This window comes from Oncorhynchus nerka, linkage group LG2, assembly GCF_034236695.1.
Source record: "Oncorhynchus nerka isolate Pitt River linkage group LG2, Oner_Uvic_2.0, whole genome shotgun sequence".
Lineage (NCBI taxonomy): Eukaryota > Metazoa > Chordata > Actinopteri > Salmoniformes > Salmonidae > Oncorhynchus > Oncorhynchus nerka.
In genome coordinates this window covers 19,891,274-19,912,876 of record NC_088397.1, presented here as the reverse complement: position 1 = coordinate 19,912,876, position 21,603 = coordinate 19,891,274, and the positions used below count along the sequence as shown (strand labels likewise).

General features: G+C 43.6%; 3 protein-coding genes across 3 annotated transcripts in view; 1 reads left to right on the top strand and 2 right to left on the bottom strand.

Moving 5' to 3' along the window:
* Positions 1–1,129, bottom strand: part of LOC115144996 (CRACD-like protein) — a 63,364-nt gene extending 62,235 nt beyond the window's left edge. The window contains exon 1 of the mRNA XM_065021491.1: positions 759–1,129. The gene's annotated coding sequence lies outside the window, so the exon portion shown is untranslated. The remainder of the gene's footprint in view (positions 1–758) is intronic.
* A 4,139-nt stretch (positions 1,130–5,268) lies between these two features.
* Positions 5,269–18,857, bottom strand: LOC115123081 (testis-specific gene 10 protein-like). The gene is made up of 18 exons (XM_065024430.1): positions 18,695–18,857; positions 17,614–18,272; positions 17,315–17,523; positions 15,864–16,019; positions 15,556–15,741; positions 13,210–13,287; positions 12,929–13,080; positions 11,913–12,028; positions 11,607–11,761; positions 11,385–11,440; positions 11,059–11,227; positions 10,562–10,672; positions 9,991–10,173; positions 9,599–9,766; positions 6,303–6,484; positions 5,889–5,993; positions 5,663–5,815; positions 5,269–5,472 (listed from the first exon to the last, which is right to left on the bottom strand). Exons 2-18 carry the CDS (start codon positions 17,777–17,779, stop codon positions 5,442–5,444), a joined length of 2,376 nt encoding a protein of 791 aa, XP_064880502.1. The 5' UTR covers positions 17,780–18,272; positions 18,695–18,857; the 3' UTR covers positions 5,269–5,441.
* Positions 18,858–19,509: 652 nt separating this feature from the next.
* LOC115123080 (lipoyl amidotransferase LIPT1, mitochondrial-like) lies at positions 19,510–20,830 on the top strand. Its single transcript, XM_029652381.2, has one exon. The coding sequence runs from the start codon at positions 19,668–19,670 to the stop codon at positions 20,805–20,807; it is 1,140 nt and encodes a 379-aa protein (XP_029508241.2). The 5' UTR covers positions 19,510–19,667; the 3' UTR covers positions 20,808–20,830.
* Positions 20,831–21,603: the final 773 nt, after the last annotated feature.

The window sequence follows — 21,603 nt, the reverse complement described above, 5'->3', positions numbered from 1 at the left end:
TCACAGCAGTGCAGTGAACACACGGAACATTACCTGTTGATAATGGAGGGACTAAGGTAGAGAGCTACCCCCGATAATCTATCTCTGGGTACTAGACTAAAGCCATATGAACCGGAACTCAATGGTTTTGGGCTCTCCCTTTAATTAAGGTATTTTAACCAAACAGCCGTTATGAAATCTGATTGTCCAGTGAATGATCAGCGATTACTCTGGTCCTGTTCACAACCAGCATTATGCTTTATATACAGAGCAGTGTTGTTTACCAAAGGCAGTTTTATTAGATGACAATGAAGGATAACTTAGGAAAGACAAACACTGTAATGGCAATCATCCTTGCTGGATGAGTGCATAGTGTTGTTTTTACAGAAACAGGGTGAAGCCTTATCTGTAGGCTTCTGTTTTGGCAGTGGAATAATCACACAGAATCTGGAGTTTTCAAAACCCTAGCAGGTCCTCTTTTACCTGGAAAGAAAATCCAGAGGTCATAACAGTTGTTATTGTTTAGGTCGTCAGGCACGATTTGATTCTTATCAGTTAATCCCATTTAGGAATGCAGAACTCGTGCTCAACACACTGTAGTTAGAAGTTCAAAGGTTATGGAACAAGAAACAGTTGAAATACTGTACAACACCATGGAAGATCATATGTTGCAAATTATCTTATCAATTATCATTTTCATCAACAGATACAACTGTTTGTGGGTGGTTTCTAGTTCATTTACAGTAAGAGTCAAGTTCAGTCGGGTGGAATTGTCTTACCCTGTTACTGGAGAGCAGCTGCTTCTTCTTCCTCTCTCTCTCTTTCTGTTTTCTCTTTCTCTCCAAGGGGAGGATGTGTCCTTCCACGCACTCACACACATACTAGTCCTCAGCCACCTCACTTCACCGCCATCTGCAAATGAAGGGAACGAGAGAAGGAGAGGTGATAGGAGAGAGGTGATAGGACAGAAAGGGAGAGAGGGAGTGGAGAGAGAGAGTGGAGAGAGAGAGAGAGAGAGGGAGTAGAGAGAGAGAGAGGGAGAGAGAGAGAAAGAGAGAGGGAGTGGAGAGAGAGAGTGGAGAGAGGGAGTGGAGAGAGAGAGAGAGAGGTAGTGGAGAGAGAGAGAGGGAGAGAGAGAGAAAGAGAGAGGGAGTGGAGAGAGAGAGTGGAGAGAGGGAGTGGAGAGAGAGAGAGAGAGGTAGTGGAGAGAGAGGGAGAGAGAGGCGCTGCAAGGGTAGTGTTCATAGGATCAGTGACAGGAGTGGAAAGCTGTCTTAAATGAACTGTGTACAGAGAACAAATGTGTTGTGTTGTCCTGCATCATTTATCCCCTCTATACCTTTTAGGTTCTTCGGCAAATGTCTAAATTTCTTCAAAAGTATTTAAATGTCTGAATGCAGTTACGTATCTCAGTATGTGTTCATAAAGAGTTAATAATTAGAGTGAATAAGTCACTTTTCTCATAAGTTGTAATTAGTGACCCGTTGTAGGCGTTGGGTCTACCTGACAGCCTCCTGGGTCTACCTGACAGCCACCTGGGTCTACCTGACAGCCTCCTGGGTCTACCTGACAGCCTCCTGGGTCTACCTGACAGCCTCCTGGGTCTACCTGACAGCCTCCTGGGTCTACCTGACAGCCTCCCGGGTCTACCTGACAGCCTCATGGGTCTACCTGACAGCCTCCTGGGTCTACCTGACAGCCTCCTGGGTCTACCTGACAGCCTCCTGGGTCTACCTGACAGCCTCCTGGGTTTACCAGGTTTCTACAGGCTTGAAAGACAAGACCCTACAAACATGGATGTTTTCCCCCCTCTGTGTACTTCACTGTTTAATCCTGTGTCCTGTGTTTTATCTAACATTATTCTGACTACTCCAATTCAAGTACACTGTTACCTGAGTGAAACATTAGCCCCGGTCTTTACAAAAGCAGCCCAGGCAGTCCCACCCACCTAATCAATGGTTAGGCGTCAGACAGCTCACCTTTCTGACACCACTACCTCCACTACCTCTAAGAGTGTGGCCTTATGTTGCCTGTACAGGCAAAGGAGGAACCTGCACACCTCAGCCCATAAAACATTGACTACCAGAGATAGAAATGTCCAATGTCTTGTGTGTTGCTCCCCAACAAAGAAGGCTTGTGTAAACATTAACCTCGCTGTCATGGTTTCCAGAGGAATGGTGTGGCAAGGGAGAGACGAGCTAGCATCGGTTCGATTATTAACTATCCTTACTGAGACCCACTTCTTTCTTTCATATTTACGAAGAACATGGGGTGAATTCCAAATGAAGTTATTGCAAGGTACAGTATCTTCCCATTTGAAAGCTTTTCACATTCATCTCTCAGAGTTCGGTGCATTTCTCAGTGTTCTTCACATACGTGGAACAATGAATGGAAACTTCTGTTGATCCATTATAATGGGAACCACTGTCATTTTTACATTTGAATCATTTAGCAGATGTTCTTATCCAGAGCGACTTGCAGTTAGTGCATTCATCTTAAGACAGCATATGTACATTTTCCCTAAATAAAGTAGCTATCAGCTAAGTTAGCGCTGGTAAGAGGGAAAAAGTAAAGTGTGAGTGTTAGTTCACGATGGGGTGTGATTATTTAAGATACTCCTTGAAGAGGTGTAGTTTTAGATGTTTTCGGAAGATGGGCAGGGACTCTGCTGCCTTGGCGTCAGGGGGAAGCTGGTTCCACCATTGCTGTGCCAGGACAGAGAAGAGCATGGACTGGGCTGAGTGGGAGCTGCCCTCCTGTAGGGCTGGCAGAACGGAGTGCTTAGGTTGGGGTGTAGGGTGTTGAGCATAGCCTGACGGTAGGGAGGGGCAGTTCCTCTTACTGCTCGGTAGGCCAATACCATGGTCTTGTAGTGGGAAAAAAGTCCATTGATATCCATTATACTCTTTCTTTTCTATGTAGATGATTTCTGCCATTTTAGAGACACGCTAGAACAGACATCATCAACCAGATTCAGCCTCGGGACGATGGTCAGGGGGCCAGAACATAATTACAAATCATTTGTAGACTGCAGATTGACCGCAAGAAGCACAAACAGATCTAATATTTGACCAAAACATAATCATTTCAACCCTTGTTTACGTGTCTATAGGACCACATACACTGTGTATCTCTAATCATGCATAGTCATTTTTTGTAACAGATTTCCAAATTAACAATAAAATGAAATACAGAAAACTTGGGGGGACTAGGAATTCTGCTCTCCTGCATCCTGTAGTCAGGCAGCGCCCTGCCATCAACCTTTGGATCGTCATTACCTTGGGCAGGAAGCAGACATTCAGCCTACCCAATCTACTTCTGAGACAGAACAGGAGTGTTATGACACACTGCTAGTCAAACCATGAAATTACACACACACACACCCCTCCCCCATACTAATTTCTACAGAACACCCTCCACAGGTATAACTAGCTGTTACCCCCCCCCCCCATACTAATTTCTACAGAACACCCTCCACAGGTATAACTAGCTGGTACCCCCCCCCCATACTTATTTCTACAGAACACCCTCCACAGGTATAACTAGCTGGTACCCCCCCCATACTTATTTCTACATAACACCCTCCACAGGTATAACTAGCTGGTACCCCCCACTGTGTCTTCACTGCTCTCTCTCTCTTCCTGTCTGTCTCTCTTTCCGTTCTCCTTCCCTCTTCAGGGCTTTCCTATTTAAATGCTGAAGGTGACCTTGTTCTCACCTCTTTCCTGGTTATTAGTCTTATTATTGGTCTTATTTCATCTCTCCGAAGCACATCTTTCCACGCCCAATGAACCATATTACACAATGTCATAAAATAATGCTGGATAGAAACAGTGCAAGCTTCTTTTTGTTGTTGTTGATTGATGTGTGATGTGAGAGTATCTGTTCATCCCGTAGATACGGTATATTCAAATAGACTGCCGCTTGTGTTTCACAAACCCCTGTGACATTATCTTTGCTAATGATTGTAAATGCTGTTTCTGATGTTGGGTGTACTGTGCCTGTCCAATCTGTTTAGTTTATTGCAGGATTATCATGTGTCTGTCTAGTCATACAGTAAACATGGTGATTGGTCATAGCACGTATAACCTACTGTACCTGCCTTCTGTTGAGTTAGAGTAGGGATGGGCGACTTTGATCGGGGAAAAAGTGAACTCATCATGTAGCTAGCAGGTCTGCATACCGAACACATGCAGTCAGAGTCGCCCATAGCACGTATAACCTACTGTACCTGCCTTCTGTTGAGTTAGAGTAGGGATGGGCGACTTTGATCAGAGTGGGGCCCGGGGAAAAAGGGAACTCATCATGCAGCTAGCAGGTCTGCATACCGAACACATGCAGTCAGAGTCGGACATAGCACTTTGGGGGCCCTTGTGAGCAAAACATTTTAGTGGCAGCAGAGAGAAAACATTTGTTTTAGTTCATTTCCTGCAGTTCTACACATTTTGCCTTGGGGCGTAGAGAAAATGTTGCAGTTTAAAGCAAGTTTGAGGCAATTATTAACATTTTGCCATTGGGCTGAGAGAAAACTTATATTGTATATATATATATTTTTTAAAACTTGTATTTAACCTTTATTTAACTAGGCAAGTCAGTTAAGAACAAATTCTTATTTACAATAAAGGCCTACCGGGGAACAGTAGGTTAACTGCCTTGTTCAGGGGCAGAACGACCGATTTTTACCTCGTCAGCTCAGGGATTCGATCCAGCAAGTTTTCGGTTACTGGCCCAACGCTCTAACCACTAGCCTAATTTCATGCAATTCTGCTCATTATGCAATGAGCAGTGTTACAGCTAATTTCCTGCTATTCTATTAATTTTGCCATAGGTTGGAGAGAAATAATTGCAGTTTTTAATATGATATCTGAGTGAGAGTGAATAACAATATCAATGGGGCCCCCAGTCGGTGATTTGACCATGATTACTATAAGTTTAGATGGCTCGACTAACTTACCAATCATAACTCAAATTTGCTGACGGGCTAATTGAGTCACCGTCAGTGACTGACATTACAAGAGAAAAACTGATGATGCACAATTGCACCTTCTACTATTCTAACGCTCAACAGTAAGTTGAGACCCCGGCAACAATAAATCAAAATAACACATTTTGTAAATTGATCCGCGGGCCTACAAAGGGGGGCCGTGCAGACCACCAGTTTCCCATCTATGATTTAGAGAACAAAGCATCCCAGGGGAAGAGACACACTGAGTGGCCAGTTGAACATGTAGCCTACAGTACCATTCTGCAAGGTTCAACTGACTTATGACTGAAAAGTAAACCAGAACAAAAAATTATTATTTTTATTAAAGCCCTTCTCTCAGACAATTTACAAAAAATAGAATATATTAATGAAAGAACATCATTTCCCTCTTTTAGCTGCATTTCATTTGAATCAAATCTTCATCAAAAATATACTGAATGGTAACTCATTTTTGTCTTTCCTCCAGAGAGAGATCTGTTCAGTCGTAGAGGTCCTTGAACCCCAGGCTCCTGTCACCACACACACACACACACACACACACACACACACACACACACACACACACACACACACACACACACACACACACACACACACACACACACACACACACACACACACACACACACACACACAGAGAGTGAGATGTAGAAATATGTGTGCTGTATTCAATGTCAGATGTTCAGGGAGAGGGCCCACCTCTCTGGGGATCTCTCTCTGGCCAGGTGGTCTGCGGTGGACCACAGGTGCCTGCTGGGGCTCAGGGAGCGACGCAGGTGAGGGGAGGAGGGATGCAGGCCAGAGGACGATGACGACAGACCCTGACGACGCAGCTCCTGCACTGCCCTCTCCCTAAGAGAAAGAGAGAGAGAGTAAAGCACAAGCCAAGTCTTTACGACAAGCAAGGAGAGACAGACAGACAGACCTCTCAAACCGCTCAGTAGATAGCTGTCTTTTTGTCATGTCCAGGTCAGCCTCTAGCTGTGCCGAACGAGTACTCAATGTAGCCACCTCTCTACGCTGAGAGCTCCTGAGAGAGAGAGAGAGAGAGAGAGAGAGAGATAGAGAGAGTGGAGAGAGAGAGAGAGAAAGAGAGAGAAAGAGAGAGAGAGAGAGAGAGAGAGAGAGATAGAGAGAGAGTGGAGAAGAGAGAGAGAGAGAGAGAGAGAGAGAGAGAGAGAGAGAGAGAGCGATAGATAGATAGATAGATAAAACGAAATGTAGAGAGGAAGAGAGAATTGAGGTGGATAGATGAAAAGAGAGAAAATGATGGGAGAGAAACAAAGAGGCAACCGAACAAATCAGAAACCCTTCCAACAGCGACCAAGTGTCTGCTCACGCCTTGCTGTCGGCCGCGGCGAGTTTGTCCCTGAGCAGCTGGATCTCGGTGTGTCTCTCCTGGGAGCTGAGCTGTCGGTGTAGCTCCTTCTCCCTGGTGGACACCAGCATGGATTCCAGGCTCTTCATGCTCAGATGCTCACTGGACAGCTGCTTCCTGAGCAGCTCCAGCTCACACTGCACCTACAAGCACACACACAGTGTACTGTTAACACACACACACACACACACACAAACATGTTGACATACACTACCGATCAAAAGTTTTAGAACACCTACTCATTCCAGGGTTTTTCTTTATTTTTACTATGTTCTACATGGTAGAATAATAGTGAAGACATCAAAGCTATGAAATAACACATATGTAGTAACCAAAACAGTGTTAAACAAATCCAAATATATTTTAGATTCTTCAAATAGCCACCCATTGCCTTGATGACAGCATTGCACACTCTTGGCATTCTCTCAACCAGCTTCACCTGGAATGCTTTTCCAACAGTCTTGAAGTTCCCACATATGCAGAGCACTTGTTGGCTGCTTTTCCTTCACTCTGTGGTCCGACTCATTCCAAACCATCTCAATTTGGTTGAGGTCGGGGGATTGTGGAGGTCAGGTCATCTGATGCAGCAGTCCATCACTCTCCTTCTTGGTAAAATAGCCCTTACACAGCCTGGAGGTGTGTTGGGTTATTGTCCTGTTGAAAAACAAATGATAGGCCCACTAAGCTCAAACCAGATGGGATGGCGTAATGCTGCAGAATGCTGTGGTAGCCATGCTGGTTAAGTGTGCCTTGAATTCTAAATAAATCACAGACAGTGTCACCGGAAAAGCACTCCCACACCATAACACCTCCTCCTCCATGCTTCACAGTGGGAAATACACATGCAGAGATCATCCGTTCACCCACACAGCGTCTGACAAAGACACGCGGTTGGAACCAAAAATCTCCAATTTGGACTCATCAGACCAAAGGACAGATTTCCACTGGTCTAATGTCCATTGCTCGTGTTTCTGGGCCCAACCAAGTCTCTTCTTATTATTGGTGTCCTTTAGTAGTGGTTTCTTTGCAGCAATTCGACCATGAAGGCCTGATTCACACAGTCTCCTCTGAACAGTTGATGTTGAGATGTGTCTGTTACTTGAACTCTGTGAAACATTTACTTGGGCTGCAATTTCTGAGGCTTGTAACTCTAATGAACATGTCCTCTGCATCAGATGTAACTCTGGGTCTTCCATTCCTGTGGCGGTCCTCATGAGAGCCAGTTTCATCATAGCGCTTGGTGGTTTTTGCGACTGCACTTGAAGAAACTTTCAAAGTTCTTGACATTTTCCATATTGACTGACCTTCATGTTTTAAAGTAATGATGGATTGTCGTTTCTCTTTGTTTATTTGAGCTGTTCTTGCCATAATATGAACTTTATCACCTTGTCACAACACAACTGATTTGCTCAAAAGCATTAAGGAGGAAATCAATTCCACAAATTAACTTTTAAGAAGGCACACCTGTTAATTGAAATTAATTCCAGGTGACTACCTCATGAAGCTGGTTGAGAGAATGCCAAGACTGTTCAAAGCTGTCAGCAAGGCAAAGGGTGACTATTTGAAGAATCTCAAATATAAAATATATTTAGATTTGTTTACCACTGTTTTGGTTACTACATTTATTTATTTATTTTATTTCACCTTTATTTAACCAGGTAGGCAAGTTGAGAACAAGTTCTCATTTACAATTGCGACCTGGCCAAGATAAAGCAAAGCAGTTCGACAGATACAACGACACAGAGTTACACATGGAGTAAAACAAACATACAGTCAATAATACAGTATAAACAAGTCTATATACGATGTGAGCAAATGAGGTGAGAAGGGAGGTAAAGGCAAAAAAAGGCCATGGTGGCAAAGTAAATACAATATAGCAAGTAAAACACTGGAATGGTAGTTTTGCAATGGAAGAATGTGCAAAGTAGAAATAAAAATAATGGGGTGCAAAGGAGCAAAATAAATAAATTAATTAAATACAGTTGGGAAAGAGGTAGTTGTTTGGGCTAAATTATAGGTGGGCTATATACAGGTGCAGTAATCTGTGACCTGCTCTGACAGTTGGTGCTTAAAGCTAGTGAGGGAGATAAGTGTTTCCAGTTTCAGAGATTTTTGTAGTTCGTTCCAGTCATTGGCAGCAGAGAACTGGAAGGAGAGGCGGCCAAAGAAAGAATTGGTTTTGGGGGTGACTAGAGAGATATACCTGCTGGAGCGTGTGCTACAGGTGGGCGATGCTATGGTGACCAGCGAGCTGAGATAAGGGGGGACTTTACCTAGCAGGGTCTTGTAGATGACATGGAGCCAGTGGGTTTGGCGACGAGTATGAAGCGAGGGCCAGCCAACGAGAGCGTACAGGCCGCAATGGTGGGTAGTATATGGGGCTTTGGTGACAAAACGGATTGCACTGTGATAGACTGCATCCAATTTGTAGGGTATTGGAGGCTATTTTGTAAATGAAATCCCAAAGTCGAGGATTGGTAGGATGGTCAGTTTTACAAGGGTATGTTTGGCAGCATGAGTGAAGGATGCTTTGTTGCAAAATAGGAAGCCAATTCTAGATTTAACTTTGGATTGGAGATGTTTGATATGGGTCTGGAAGGAGAGTTTACGGTCTAACCAGACACCTAAGTATTTGTAGTTGTCCACGTATTCTAAGTCAGAGCCGTCCAGAGTAGTGATGTTGGACAGGCGGGTAGGTGCAGGTAGCGATCGGTTGAAGAGCATGCATTTAGTTTTACTTGTATTTAAGAGCAATTGGAGGCCACGGAAGGAGAGTTGTATGGCATTGAAGCTTGCCTGGAGGGTTGTTAACACAGTGTCCAAAGAAGGGCCAGAAGTATACAGAATGGTGTCGTCTGCGTAGAGGTGGATCAGAGACTCACCAGCAGCAAGAGCGACCTCATTGATGTATACAGAGAAGAGAGTCGGTCCAAGAATTGAACCCTGTGGCACCCCCATAGAGACTGCCAGAGGTCCGGACAGCAGACCCTCCGATTTGACACACTGAACTCTATCAGAGAAGTAGTTGGTGAACCAGGCGAGACAATCATTTGAGAACATGATTCCATATGTGTTATTTCACAGTTTGATGTCTGCACTATTATTCTACAATGTAGAAAATAGTGAAAATAAAGAAAACCCTTGAATGAGTAGGTGTTCAAAAAATATGACCGGTACTGTATGCTCACGCACACACACACACACACACACACACACACACACACACACACACACACACAATCCCCTCCATGACTCACAGCCTCCTTGCTGGCATCCAGTTTGACACAGAGCTCCCTGGTCTTCTCTAGGTCAGTCTGAGTGGCAGTGTGTTCCCCCTGGGCCTGTCTCAACTGCTCCTCAGTGTGCAGCAGACTCCTGTTGAGCTGAGACACCTGGCTGCTGCAGCTCCGCTCTGCAGACAACGCCTAGGATACACACAACTATAGGAGTCCAGGGTCATCTTCATTATGCACAACATGGTAAAATGTCGCAAAACCTTTTACAAAAGAAAAGTAAAATGTGCTTTTGTTATTGGACAACTTCAGGTAGTCCCACCCTGTTTCAGTCTGTTTGGTGTCTAATGAATATGACCCAGTGTGTAACCAGTGATAATCCCTAATGATAGAGACAGTGAGGTTAGACAGACCACCTGCAGACTGGCCTCCAGAGCCTCCACCTTCTCCTTGAGTCTGCGTCTCTCCATGTCTGAGGACATCAGCTCCAGCCTCAGCTCGCTGATGCTCCCCTCCACCTGCCGCGCCTGCCCCTCCCAGCTCTCGGCCTGGGCCGACGCACGCCGCCGAGCCTCCTGGTGCTCCCTGCACTCCCGCTCCTGGTGGACACACACACACACATTTTGATTATTTGTTTAGCTCCACAATGAATCAGTGCAAGTGAAAAGGTCTTGGCTATCAATCCCTACCCAACTCCAGTCTGAAAACGTTGATTGCCGCTTATAGTAAGCACAAGGAGGAAAGGAAAAAAACACATCTTCAAAAAGGAATTGATCTGGAACTCAAAGGCTGCGTTGACACAGAACCCCAATTCTGATTATTTTTCCACTAATAGGTATTTTGACAATGTTTGGGCTAAATATCAGAATTGAGCTGCCTGTGTAAACGCAGCCATAGCTACTCTGGATGAGTTATAATTAGTTTGACAAGACATAACTAACAGATCACAGATTGAAATATCATCCATTCAGTTACAGCAGAGGGTACCTTGGTGGACAGCAGGTTCTCGATGCGGGAGATGTTAGCCACATAGTCCTGTACCTTCCTCTGCAGCTCATTCACCTCCTGGGCAGAGTCCTCAGAATTCAGCTCCAGGGCCTGGACAGCAAAACAAACTAGACCTTACAAAGTGTTTGTGAGATTCTAAAGAGATGATGGCCATGAGGTTTGGTATATCATGAATAATATGGCATCCTAGTGTTTTCTACTACTGTTTGCCCAAACCAATCACCTGGGATGAAAAACTATTCTGGACCATGAGCCCATGGCATCTTGTCTGGGTTCCAGTCTTTTTAGCTAACATTCCAATCCTTGCCACTCCTGTCACTTGGCAAATGACATAGAGTACAAGGAGTGGAATGTAATAGCTGAACAGAGACAGATACCAGGCTGCATACCATCCTCCCTAAATAATTTGGTTGATAATTTCAAAGTTAAAAAAGAATAATTGTGCTCTGGTTTGGTCAGAAAGTGCTGTATCTGACCTGGTTGTTGAGGCGGCTCTTGTCCAGTTCCTCTTGGAGTTGAGCATTCTCCCTCAGGGTGGAATCCTTCACCTTGGCCAAAGCCCCCAGCTCCTCCCCCGCATCCCCCAGCCTCCTCCTCAAAGCCTCCAGCTCCCTCTCCCGCCCTGCCAGCTCCTCACGAACGCTCCTGGGGAACAGAAAGGTCACAGCCAGGGGTCAGAGTTTCGAGGTTAACTTACACAGGTGGTGCAATCCGTATGCATTTCTGAGTGAGCCTTAGTATGGTGACCTGGCATCTGATGCTGCTGTGTGAAGCTTTGTGGTACTGGACAACTCAGACTCACTCTGTTGATGTCTCCAGATCCTCAATGGACAACCTGAGATTCCTGATGGTTTTCTCCTGAAGAAAAACACATGGAAACCAAAGAGACCATCACTCAATCACTGATATTAGACCAATGTGTCACATCTCATGAGGTGATATCCAAGTGGACATGTCAACTTCCTAAACATAGTGGCTGGCAGGTACAATTGGCTATGTGTGTAGTTAGTGTTCAGTTGATTACTTTGTCGTCCAGCTGGTTGTGGGCTGAGTTAAGGAGGTCAGTCTTGTTCTCCAGCTGCTCCTGTAAGGAGTCTCTCCTCTGGTCCAGGTCAGTGATGGTGGACTGTAGACTGCTCACCTCCTCTCTTAGACCAGACATCTGCCTCAGTAGAGAGTCTGACACAACAGATAAGGCTCAGTTCGGTAAGGTTATTACACACACACACACACACACACACACACACACACACACACACACACACACACACACACACACACACACACACACACACACACACACACACAGAGGCAGACCTTGTCTCCTCACCGTTCTTCTCGTCCAGCAGTTTGTTCCTCTCCTGGGAGTTCTGTAGTTCTCCGATGCGGGAGGTCAGTCTGCGCTGGCTGTCACTCAGGGTGTTCTGTGTCTCACTGTTGGACAGTCTGAACACACACGTGCACACACTTAAAAGGATGCTATAAAAGGGATTAAATGGAAGCTATAGAAGCAACGGTTGGGGCCACAGTGTCTCCTGACCCCTCCTGTCTCAGTCGCCAGTATTTATGCTGCAGTAGTTTATGTGTCGGGGGGGTAGGGTCAGTTTGTTTTATCTGGAGTACTTCTCCTGTCTTATCCGGTGTCCTGTGTGAATTTAAGTATGCTCTCTCTAATTCTCCCTTTCTCTCGGAGGACCTGAGCCCTAGGACCATGCCTCAGGACTACCTGGCATGATGACTCCTTGCTGTCCCCAGTCCACCTGTCCGTACTGCTGCTCCAGTTTCAACTGTTCTGCCTGCGGCTATGGAACCCTGACCTGTTCACCGGACGTGCTACCTGTCCCAGACCTGCTGTTTTCGACTCTCTAGACAGCAGGAGTAGTAGAGATACTCTTAATGATCGGCTATGAAAAGCCAACTGACATTTACTCCTGAGGTGCTGACTTGTTGCACCCTCGACAACTACTGTGATTATTATTATTTGACCATGCTGGTCATTTATGAACATTTGAACATCTTGGCCATGTTCTGTTATAATCTCCACCTGGCACAGCCAGAAGAGGACCTGCCACCCCTCATAGCCTGGTTCCTCTCCAGGTTTCTTCCTAGGTTTTGGCCTTTCTAGGGAGTTTTTCCTAGCCACCGTGCTTCTACACCTACATTGCTTGCTGTTTGGGGCTTTAGGCTGGGTTTCTGTACAGCACTTTGAGATATCAGCTGATGTAAGAAGGGCTATATAAATACATTTGATTTGATCAGTTCCCACACGTGTCCAGTATGTGGCTTATGCAGGAAGTGAATCCCCAACCACATGACTTCATACATCAGTGCTGGTTCCTTGCTTACCTCAGCATGACACACTCGTTCCTGGTCCTGCTGTGTTCGTCCTCAGCAGCGGTCAGCTTCCTGCCCAGGGTGTGGACCTCCTCCTCCAGCCCCATCATGGACTCCCTCATCAGGGCAAGACGGCTCTTCTGGTCCCCCCGCTCATGCTCCAGCTACAGCAAGGAGAATCACCATGAAATGCAATTAGCAGAACAAACATTCCATTCCAAACTAAGGACATTTAAAGAGTGTGTCTGTTCTAGTCATTGTGTTTCTATGGAGGTTTTCTCCTCCTCACTCACAGTGAGAATGGCTGTCTGCAGGTCCTCCACCCTCTGCTCCAGATGAGCCCTCTCACTGATGGCTGTCTCCTGAGAGATCTGACAACACACACATAGACACTTTCTCTCAGCAGGATACACACACACACACTTTCATTGGTAATAGACCGTAATCTAGCCTGGGCTAAAGCAAGGAAATCATGTTCTGATGCTGATTGGCTTATTTTTAGGCAGTTACGAAACAAGTGTTCTTTTCTTCTCAGGAAGGCCAAGTCTGAATATTTTATGTCTGTTACCACTGATAACCTGAATGACCCTAGAAAGTTTTGGAAGGTTAATAAGTCTATGTCTGGTAACAGTAATGTTAATGAATTACCGTCATGTGTTTTGAAGGACTCTGTTGCTGTATATGACAAAACTGAAATGCTAAATGGTTTCAATGAGCACTTTGTATCACCTGGTAGGCTGTTTGATTCAGTGTCCTCTGTCTCTGTACAACCCTGTGTGGATGAACCAGTGAGAGCTGGTCAAACATTTAGCTTTTTACCATTCTCAGTGCAGGTGGTACATAAAGCCCTGAAATCCTTAGATCAGAGAAAGCCTGCAGGTCCTGATCTTTTGGATCCCTGCTTTTTAATTCTGGCAGCTGATTTCATAGCTGAACCACTTACATCTCTGTTCAATCTAACCCTGGAATGTAATGAAATTCCAAAGATCTGGAAATCAGCATTTGTCCTACCACTTTTAAAAGGGGGAGATCCAACTCTTTTAAATAATTATAGGCCAATCTCAAAGCTGTCACCCCTGGTGAAAATACTTGAAACCCTTGTAAGTCAATAGCTAAAATAGTTTTTATTTACTAACTCTATTTTATCAATGTACCAATCGGGCTTCAGGAAGAAGCATAGCAAAATTACAGCAGCCATGAAGGTTTTAAATTATATCACTGAAGCCATTGACAAAAAACAGCACTGTGTCTCACTTTTTATTGATCTCTCTAAGGCTTTTGATACTGTTGATCATGATATACTAAGGCAGAGATTGTCGAGTGTAGGTCTTTCGGAGCATGCAGTTGCATGGTTTGCTAACTATCTGTCTGATAGAACTCAGTGCACTCAATTTGATGGGCTTATGTCTGTTAAATTGTCTGTCTTGAATGGTGTGCCCCAAGGCTCTGTACTTGGTCCTCTCTTATTCACTATTTATATATATGATTTAGACAAAAATGTCCAAAATGCACAACTTCATTTTCATGCTGATGATACTGTTATTTACTGTTGTGCCTCGTCTCTTACAAAAGCTTTCCAGAACATGCAAACTGCTTTTTATACTGTTCAACATACCTTGTGTCAATTGAAGCTTATCCTCAACACTGACAAAACTAAACTAATGGTGTTTTCTAATGCAAGAAATAGACCTCTGAACCTTTCACCTATTACTACCTGTCAGGGCAAGGTGATTGAGGTTGTAACCTCATATAAATACCTTGGAATTTTAATTGATGGCGGCCTCTCTTTTAAATTGCATATTCAACAAAAAAAAAAAAAAAAATTGAAGCTGAAATTGGGATTTTATTTTAGGAATAAGGCCTGTTTTTCTTTTGAAGCCAGAAGGAGGCTAGTATCAGCTACATTTATGCCTTTACTAGACTATGGGGATGTTTTATGTATGAATGCTTCTGCTCAGTGTTTGAGATCAATTGACACTCTTTACCATGGCACTTTGAGATTTATTTTAAACTGCAAAACCCTTACGCACCACTGCACTTTGTATAACAGGGTTGGCTGGCCTTCTCTAGTCATTCGTAGGCTCAGTCACTGGTATACTTTTATTTACAAAGCCATTTTGGGTTTATTACCTTTTTATTTGTGCATTTGTATTGTTCAGAAATGTGTTGGGTACTCTCTTCGTTCGCTGGACTTTATCCTGCTAACTGTTCCAAATGTCCAAACTGAATTTGGTAAAAGGGCTTTCATGTACTCTGCGCCATCGTCTTGGAACAACTTACAAAATACTTTTAAACTGGAAGAACTTGTCCCGATTGGTGTTTTTAAATCACTGATGAAGGATTTTGAGGTTGATTCCCTGACCTGTCAATGTTTTTAATTTGCTGTTTTATACTCTTGTGAATTCAATGGTTTTTACTAGATTACTTGTAGTTTTCATGTTGTCTGTCTGTAATTTTTTTGTAATGACTTAGTGCTGCCTATCTTGGCCAGGGCGCTCTTGAAAAATAGATTTTAATCACAATGAGCCCTTCCTGGTTAAATAAAGGTTCAACATTTAAAAAAAAAATTGGTAGTCAATAAATGGCAATGCTGGAACACTCAGAAGTAGATTATTGTCCAATCTGGTTAATATATTGACCTTAAGTCTCTCCCTCAGACTGTCCCTCTCTGTGCTCATACGGTGGAGGTCGACCTTGGCCTCGTCTCTCTCCGCCTCCACGCGCTTCAGGATGCTCTGAGCCGACACAGTGACACTGCTCTTAGCTGCGCGCGACGACTTGGATTTTAGTACCTCGCGACGCAGCGACGCTATCTCCTGCTGGGCCTGATGAAGAAAGGGATTGTTATCAGCTAAATTATTTCCTATTCATTTGGTCCTGAGCGAAGAAAAAGTCAGACAAAAGGTGTTTTGTTGGAGTTAACTGTTCCTTTAAGAATGGTACTGGCCTGCTGGTAGTGCATGCTGGTCTTGTCTCTGTCGGCAGTCAGAACTCTCACGTTGGCCTGGATCTCTGAAAGGTGGCGCTCATACTTATCCAGCATGTTCTGCATCTCGTCCCGCTCTCTCAAGACCCTGATCAGCTCAGAATCATAGCTGCCCCCCTGCCCAAAACAGGGGAACAAGACATGATGTCAGATTTCAAAAGAGTACATCAGCTGTTACATTAGTATTATGACAAAGTGCTCACAGTCCAGGAGACATTGGTCAGAAATTAGATTTTTTTCTGATTAATATGGAAAAAGTAATATTTGAAGAGTTTATTTACAAAATGTTATGTCCACCAATTTTTCACATTTGTATTTTTTCATCAGAAATGATTGCTTATGGGTACCTTCATGTGTGTGTAAAATATTACTGTTCTCAGATGTTTATTCATATATTTAAGTGTGTATGAAAATGTTTGTTTTTTTGCTAAACGCTATATTGTTTCACTGGAATGGAATGTTGGTATCCTGTATATTTGACTGTGATATGTGGTCGTCTCACCTAGCTACCTTAAGATGAATGCACTTACTTTAAGTCGCTCTGGATGAGAGCATCTGCTAAACGACTAAAATTAAAAAATGTAAATGTTTCACAGGTCTTATATTACTGAATGTAAATGTTTCACAGGTCTTATATTACTGAATGTAAATGTTTCACAGGTCTTATATTACTGAATGTAAATGTTTCACAGGTCTTATATTACTGAATGTAAATGTTTCACAGGTCTTATATTACTGAATGTAAATGTTTCACAGGTCTTATATTACTGAATGTAAATGTTTCACAGGTCTTATATTACTGAATGTAAATGTTTCACAGGTCTTATATTACTGAATGTAAATGTTTCACAGGTCTTATATTACTGAATGTAAATGTTTCACAGGTCTTATATTACTGAATGTAAATGTTTCACAGGTCTTATATTACTGAATGTAAATGTTTCACAGGTCTTATATTACTGAATGTAAATGTTTCACAGGTCTTATATTACTGAATGAATTTTTATTGAATTATTTTATTATATTGATGTCAAAAATGTATCATTTCTACAGTTCTTTATTAAAAATGTTACCATGTATTACATTTGACTGTGTAAAACCTAGCAGTGCTACTTATTTCTCTGAGAGTGAGCCGGATATATAGCATTTAGCTAAGAAATATGATGATTTGTCTCTCTGAATGAAACCATCAAAAAGAAGACATGTCTGTCAGTGAACAACCCCATGCCGTTGATTAGATAGTGAAAAGAAACTCCAATCTTTTTCATAATTTCTTTAAGCAATCAAAGCTAATTTACCAATATTTCTGAAAAATGATATATATAGCGTCATTTATACATTTATAACACTGAAGATGGTGTAACAAATCCCTATTTACATTTCTAGTTAATATTAGACAGACATTCCTTTACCTTGACAGGGGACTGGCGGGTGGGGCTGCGGCTCTGGAGGTGCCCCCGACAGGGGCTACAGGAGCACCTGCCCCTCAGCATCCTCCTCAGGCTGTCTGCTTCCTGTCTGTAGTAGTCCCTCTCCTCCTCCACGCTCCGCAAGAAGCTGTCCAGACGAGAGCCACGTTTCCCCCTGCTGCCTGGCTCTGTGAACAGGACCTGCTCTCTCTCTGTAGGATAGCCAACAATGTTACATCACATTCTGGCATCTCATTCTCCACTACCCTCTCTCCTCTCAGTCCAGCCCCAGAGTAACTCACCTGTGAGGCTGAGCTTCTGCACCAGTCTGTTCAGACTCTCTCTCTCCTGGTGCAACTGGTCCAGTAAGGCCTGCAGGTCCTGCTGCTGATTCTGCTCTACTGTGGGGTTCAGCTGGGTCTCAAGTTCTATTGGTTCAGTGTCTGCTGACTCGCTATCCTGAGACATAGCCCAGAACCCAGAAGCCAGGGTGGATGGTAAATGTAGGCTATTGATTATACTATTTTCTTTATGCCTGTTGAATTAGATTGCAATGCAGTGGTATCAGTCGTGGTCTTACTTTGGTGATAGCGCCCTCTAGTGACGTGATCTTCCTCTGCAGGTTTTAGATGATGCTCTACAAAACCAGACCCCAAGAAATCTTGCATTGATTCAATCAGACATTCACTCATCCATTGTGTTCAGTATTCACATCGCATCCCCTCTTTGGCACACAGTAAGTCTACCTCTGCATGCTGTGTGTGGTCCTCTGTTGTCTCCAGTGTGAGGCCCTACTGGTCCTGCTCTTCCTGCAGCTGAGCTGGTGTACTGATATGGCCTGGCTCCTGCTGGTTCTTCAAAGACAGCTCCTCCACCTCCTCCTCCCCCCCTCTCCTCCCCTCACCCCCTGCTGAAGCTGCACCTCCTCAGCCTGCACACCAGCCACACTAACCTCTGCAGCCTGACACAGGAAGTGCAATGGGGATTAGGTGAAAATAAATCAAATATGAAAATGTGTCAGTATCAAGCTGATAGATAAAAAAAAACTAACAAGAGTGCCTGATTTATGACACACTGCTCTAAACATTTTACGTTGTCATGGTAACCAAGCATATTCAAACTTGACCTTGCTACTGATTATGAATGTATTATAAACAGTGCTGTATTGGATTTCAAAAGGTTGCTAGTTTGCAAAGTAGTGTCTTCCAATCACTTCAATCTTGCTAACGACGCTAGCCTTGAATTGTCGAAAGCGATACTGATTTTATTATGGCAAGAAAGCTCGCTAAACACTTAAATAGAATTAGGCTAAAGCTACTGCTTGTCTAAGTAAAACATTAGATGTAAAACAAATAATGGTTGAGAGAGAGATCTTCAACTTACTTTATGGATGAAATAGTTACAGCTGTAGCTATCAAATAGTTTACGTGAGGTTATCTGGATAAATCACAGGGGTTTGCTGTTGTAAACCCTGAATGGCTCCTAAACCGCTTTTCATACGGGATACACGATCTGACCAATCAGATGCAGGATTCGATCGGAATTCGAGATGTCGCAAGCTTGCAAGCCAATCAGCAAAGGCCCTTTCTTCACAGTGTGCGTCCATTACCTTGACAACGTAGTGACCCGGTACTCCACACACTGACAACACGTGCTGATAATGTTAGCAGAAGATCATGTTAGCCTAGTGAAATTCCAAGTCTAAATGCAAAAGTATTATGCATCAGAATGACTGATTTGACTGTATTGCAGTGTTCTATGCGATTTATGCTACCATTTTAAAATAAAAGGAATGCACCCCAGGCTTCAAATAAATCAAAGTTATTTTGCCTTCGTCAGGCTTAAAAAGTAGGCTACTATAATAAATTGCACTGTCAATCTGTTTTGTGGGAGCCTAGCTGCTGTCTCTCTGCAGTACATGATACTTCCATATAGTGAGCCTTTTGTAGCTGCTTTTGCAGAAGTGTTAACCTGTTAGTTTGTTGATTTTGAAAAATAAGCCAAAAATAATATTTAAAATCCAACCCAGACCCTCAGGAACTAGTAAATCCTTTTTGAATCAATATACGAATTAAACCGCTGGGTGGCGCTGTAAAACCAGCATCAAAAATCACTTGACCAACATGGAGTCGATATCGCTCCAGCACAGCTGGTGGCAGTGTTACAACAAGGGTAAATAAACCGTGCCTTTAAGAAAATAAGAGGAAGAAAAGCGGAAGTATGTGTGTAAAAACGAATTAGATCTGAATACGTATTCACTCTGAGCGTTTCCATTCATTTATTTGGAAAATTTTCATTCCACAAAAGTGATAAAGTATTTTCAGATGCACAGAAGAAACGACAGATAAGAGGCGCGATGATGTTAAGAACATTCTCGAATTTGTGCGCACAATCCCAAGGCTATTTTCGATCGGCTCGAGCCAAGAGCACATTGTCAGATGTCATTGACGAGACTGGTAAATCAGGATTTATCCTCAAATCTGTGTCAACAGACATATTTGAAAACTTAGCATTGGAGGACTGGATACACGATCATGTTGACCTCCAAAACCGGAGTATGCTCTTCTTATGGAGTAATGCCCCAGCGGTGGTGATAGGGAGACATCAGAACCCGTGGCAAGAGTGCAACCTTCAGGTCATGAGACAGAAAGGGATACCGCTCGCCAGGCGACGCAGTGGGGGCGGGACTGTATTCCACGATTTAGGAAATGTCAATTTGACTTTCTTCACGTCCAAGAAAAACTATGACCGTCACAGGAATCTCCAAGTCGTGACAAGTGCTCTGAAAGGACTCAGGCCAGACATGGATGTACGTGCAACAGAGAGGTTTGACATCTTGCTGAATGGCCAACACAAGATTTCAGGAACCGCTGCAAAATTGGGAAGGACAGCAGTTTACCATCACTGCACTCTGCTGTGTTCGGCTGACAGGGCACTGCTGTCCGCGGTGCTGAAACCGACCTGTCAGGGTATCAAGAGCAATGCAACGCAAAGCGTGCCATCCCCTGTGAAAAACCTGCTGGATGAGGACCCGACGTTGGACTGTGACACTATCATGGATTCACTGGCATCCCAGTACAACACAGAGTTTGGTTTCAGCAGCCCTGTAACACTTGTGGACCCAAGTGATGAGCTGTCCTTGCCTGGTATCCAAAGAATGGCCCGTGAACTGTTGGCATGGGAGTGGACATTTGGAAGGACTCCTAAGTTCAGTATCTGTACGACTTTTGAGTTGAAAAATGACACGTCTATCTGCAATGCAACTCTAAACATGGACATCAAGAATGGCATTATAGAATCTTGTGACATTGAGGTTCCCTCAGACTGGCTACCTGTGGAGTTGTCTCGAGAGTTCTCCTTACACCTGATGGGTGGGAAATTATGTCCCTACAAGACATCAGTAATCGCAGCAGAAATGCTGAGGACAATCCCACAAAATAAAGAACTTGAAAGAAAGATGTATAATCTGTGCCGAAGAGTTGTCTTCATGATGTGAATAAAGCACTGCTGCATGACATACTGAGTTGTCCAGGGTTTTGTTATTGGGATGGTTTAATCACAGTTTCTCTAAGGGAAGGGGTGCTCTCTGTATAGCTGTTCTAGAAAGTTATCTGTAGACCCTAGGTTTATATGCACACAAAGTATTTCCATAGCATTTTGCATAAACATCTAATTACGCTGGTTACCAGTTTAGAATAGCAATAAGGCACCTCTGGAGTTTGTGATATATGGCCAATATACCACGACCAAGGACTGTATCTAGGCACTCAGCATTGCGTTGTGCATAAGAACAGCCTTTAGCTGTGGTATATTGGCCATATACCATACCCCCTCTGGCCTTATTTCTTAAATATACCCTTTAGAAAATAGGTTACATCCATTTCCCGAGTGCAATAAATGCTGCCTCTGTAATGGGGGGTGTGCTGCTAACAACTTAGCTTCCCCCACATCCTTCAACCAATGATCCTCTGCTTTGAAAAACAAGTGATGAGAGGAAGCCCAGTGGGGGAAGATGGAGCAATATGGATTTTGGCTGACATTCTGCAAATTTTGTCATCGATGAAACATTTCATCCCAATACAGTTTTCTGTTCCCAAAACTAAAATATATTACAAACAGAGTGGACTAAGTTTTATAGACTTTACCCTTTGCCAAAGTTGTAAAAAATAGCTTTGTTTAGAAGGAGTGTAAGGGCGAAATGCCAATTGATTGATTTCACACGCACACAGTGGCATTCCCTAACTAAAATATGCAAATACATGCTAGAACGTGCCAATAGGATCTCGCTAGCT

Coding starts and splice junctions, on each gene's coding strand:
- LOC115123080 (XM_029652381.2), top strand. CDS start 19,668: ATGATGTTAAGAACATTCTCGAATTTGTGCGCACAATCCCAAGGCTAT.
- LOC115123081 (XM_065024430.1), bottom strand. CDS start 17,779: ATGTCTCAGGATAGCGAGTCAGCAGACACTGAACCAATAGAACTTGAG. Junction 10,174..10,561: donor AGAACCTGCTGTCCACCAAG/GTACCCTCTGCT, acceptor TGTGTCCACCAG/GAGCGGGAGTGCAGGGAGCA. Junction 5,816..5,888: donor TCTACTGAGCGGTTTGAGAG/GTCTGTCTGTCT, acceptor TCTTTCTCTTAG/GGAGAGGGCAGTGCAGGAGC.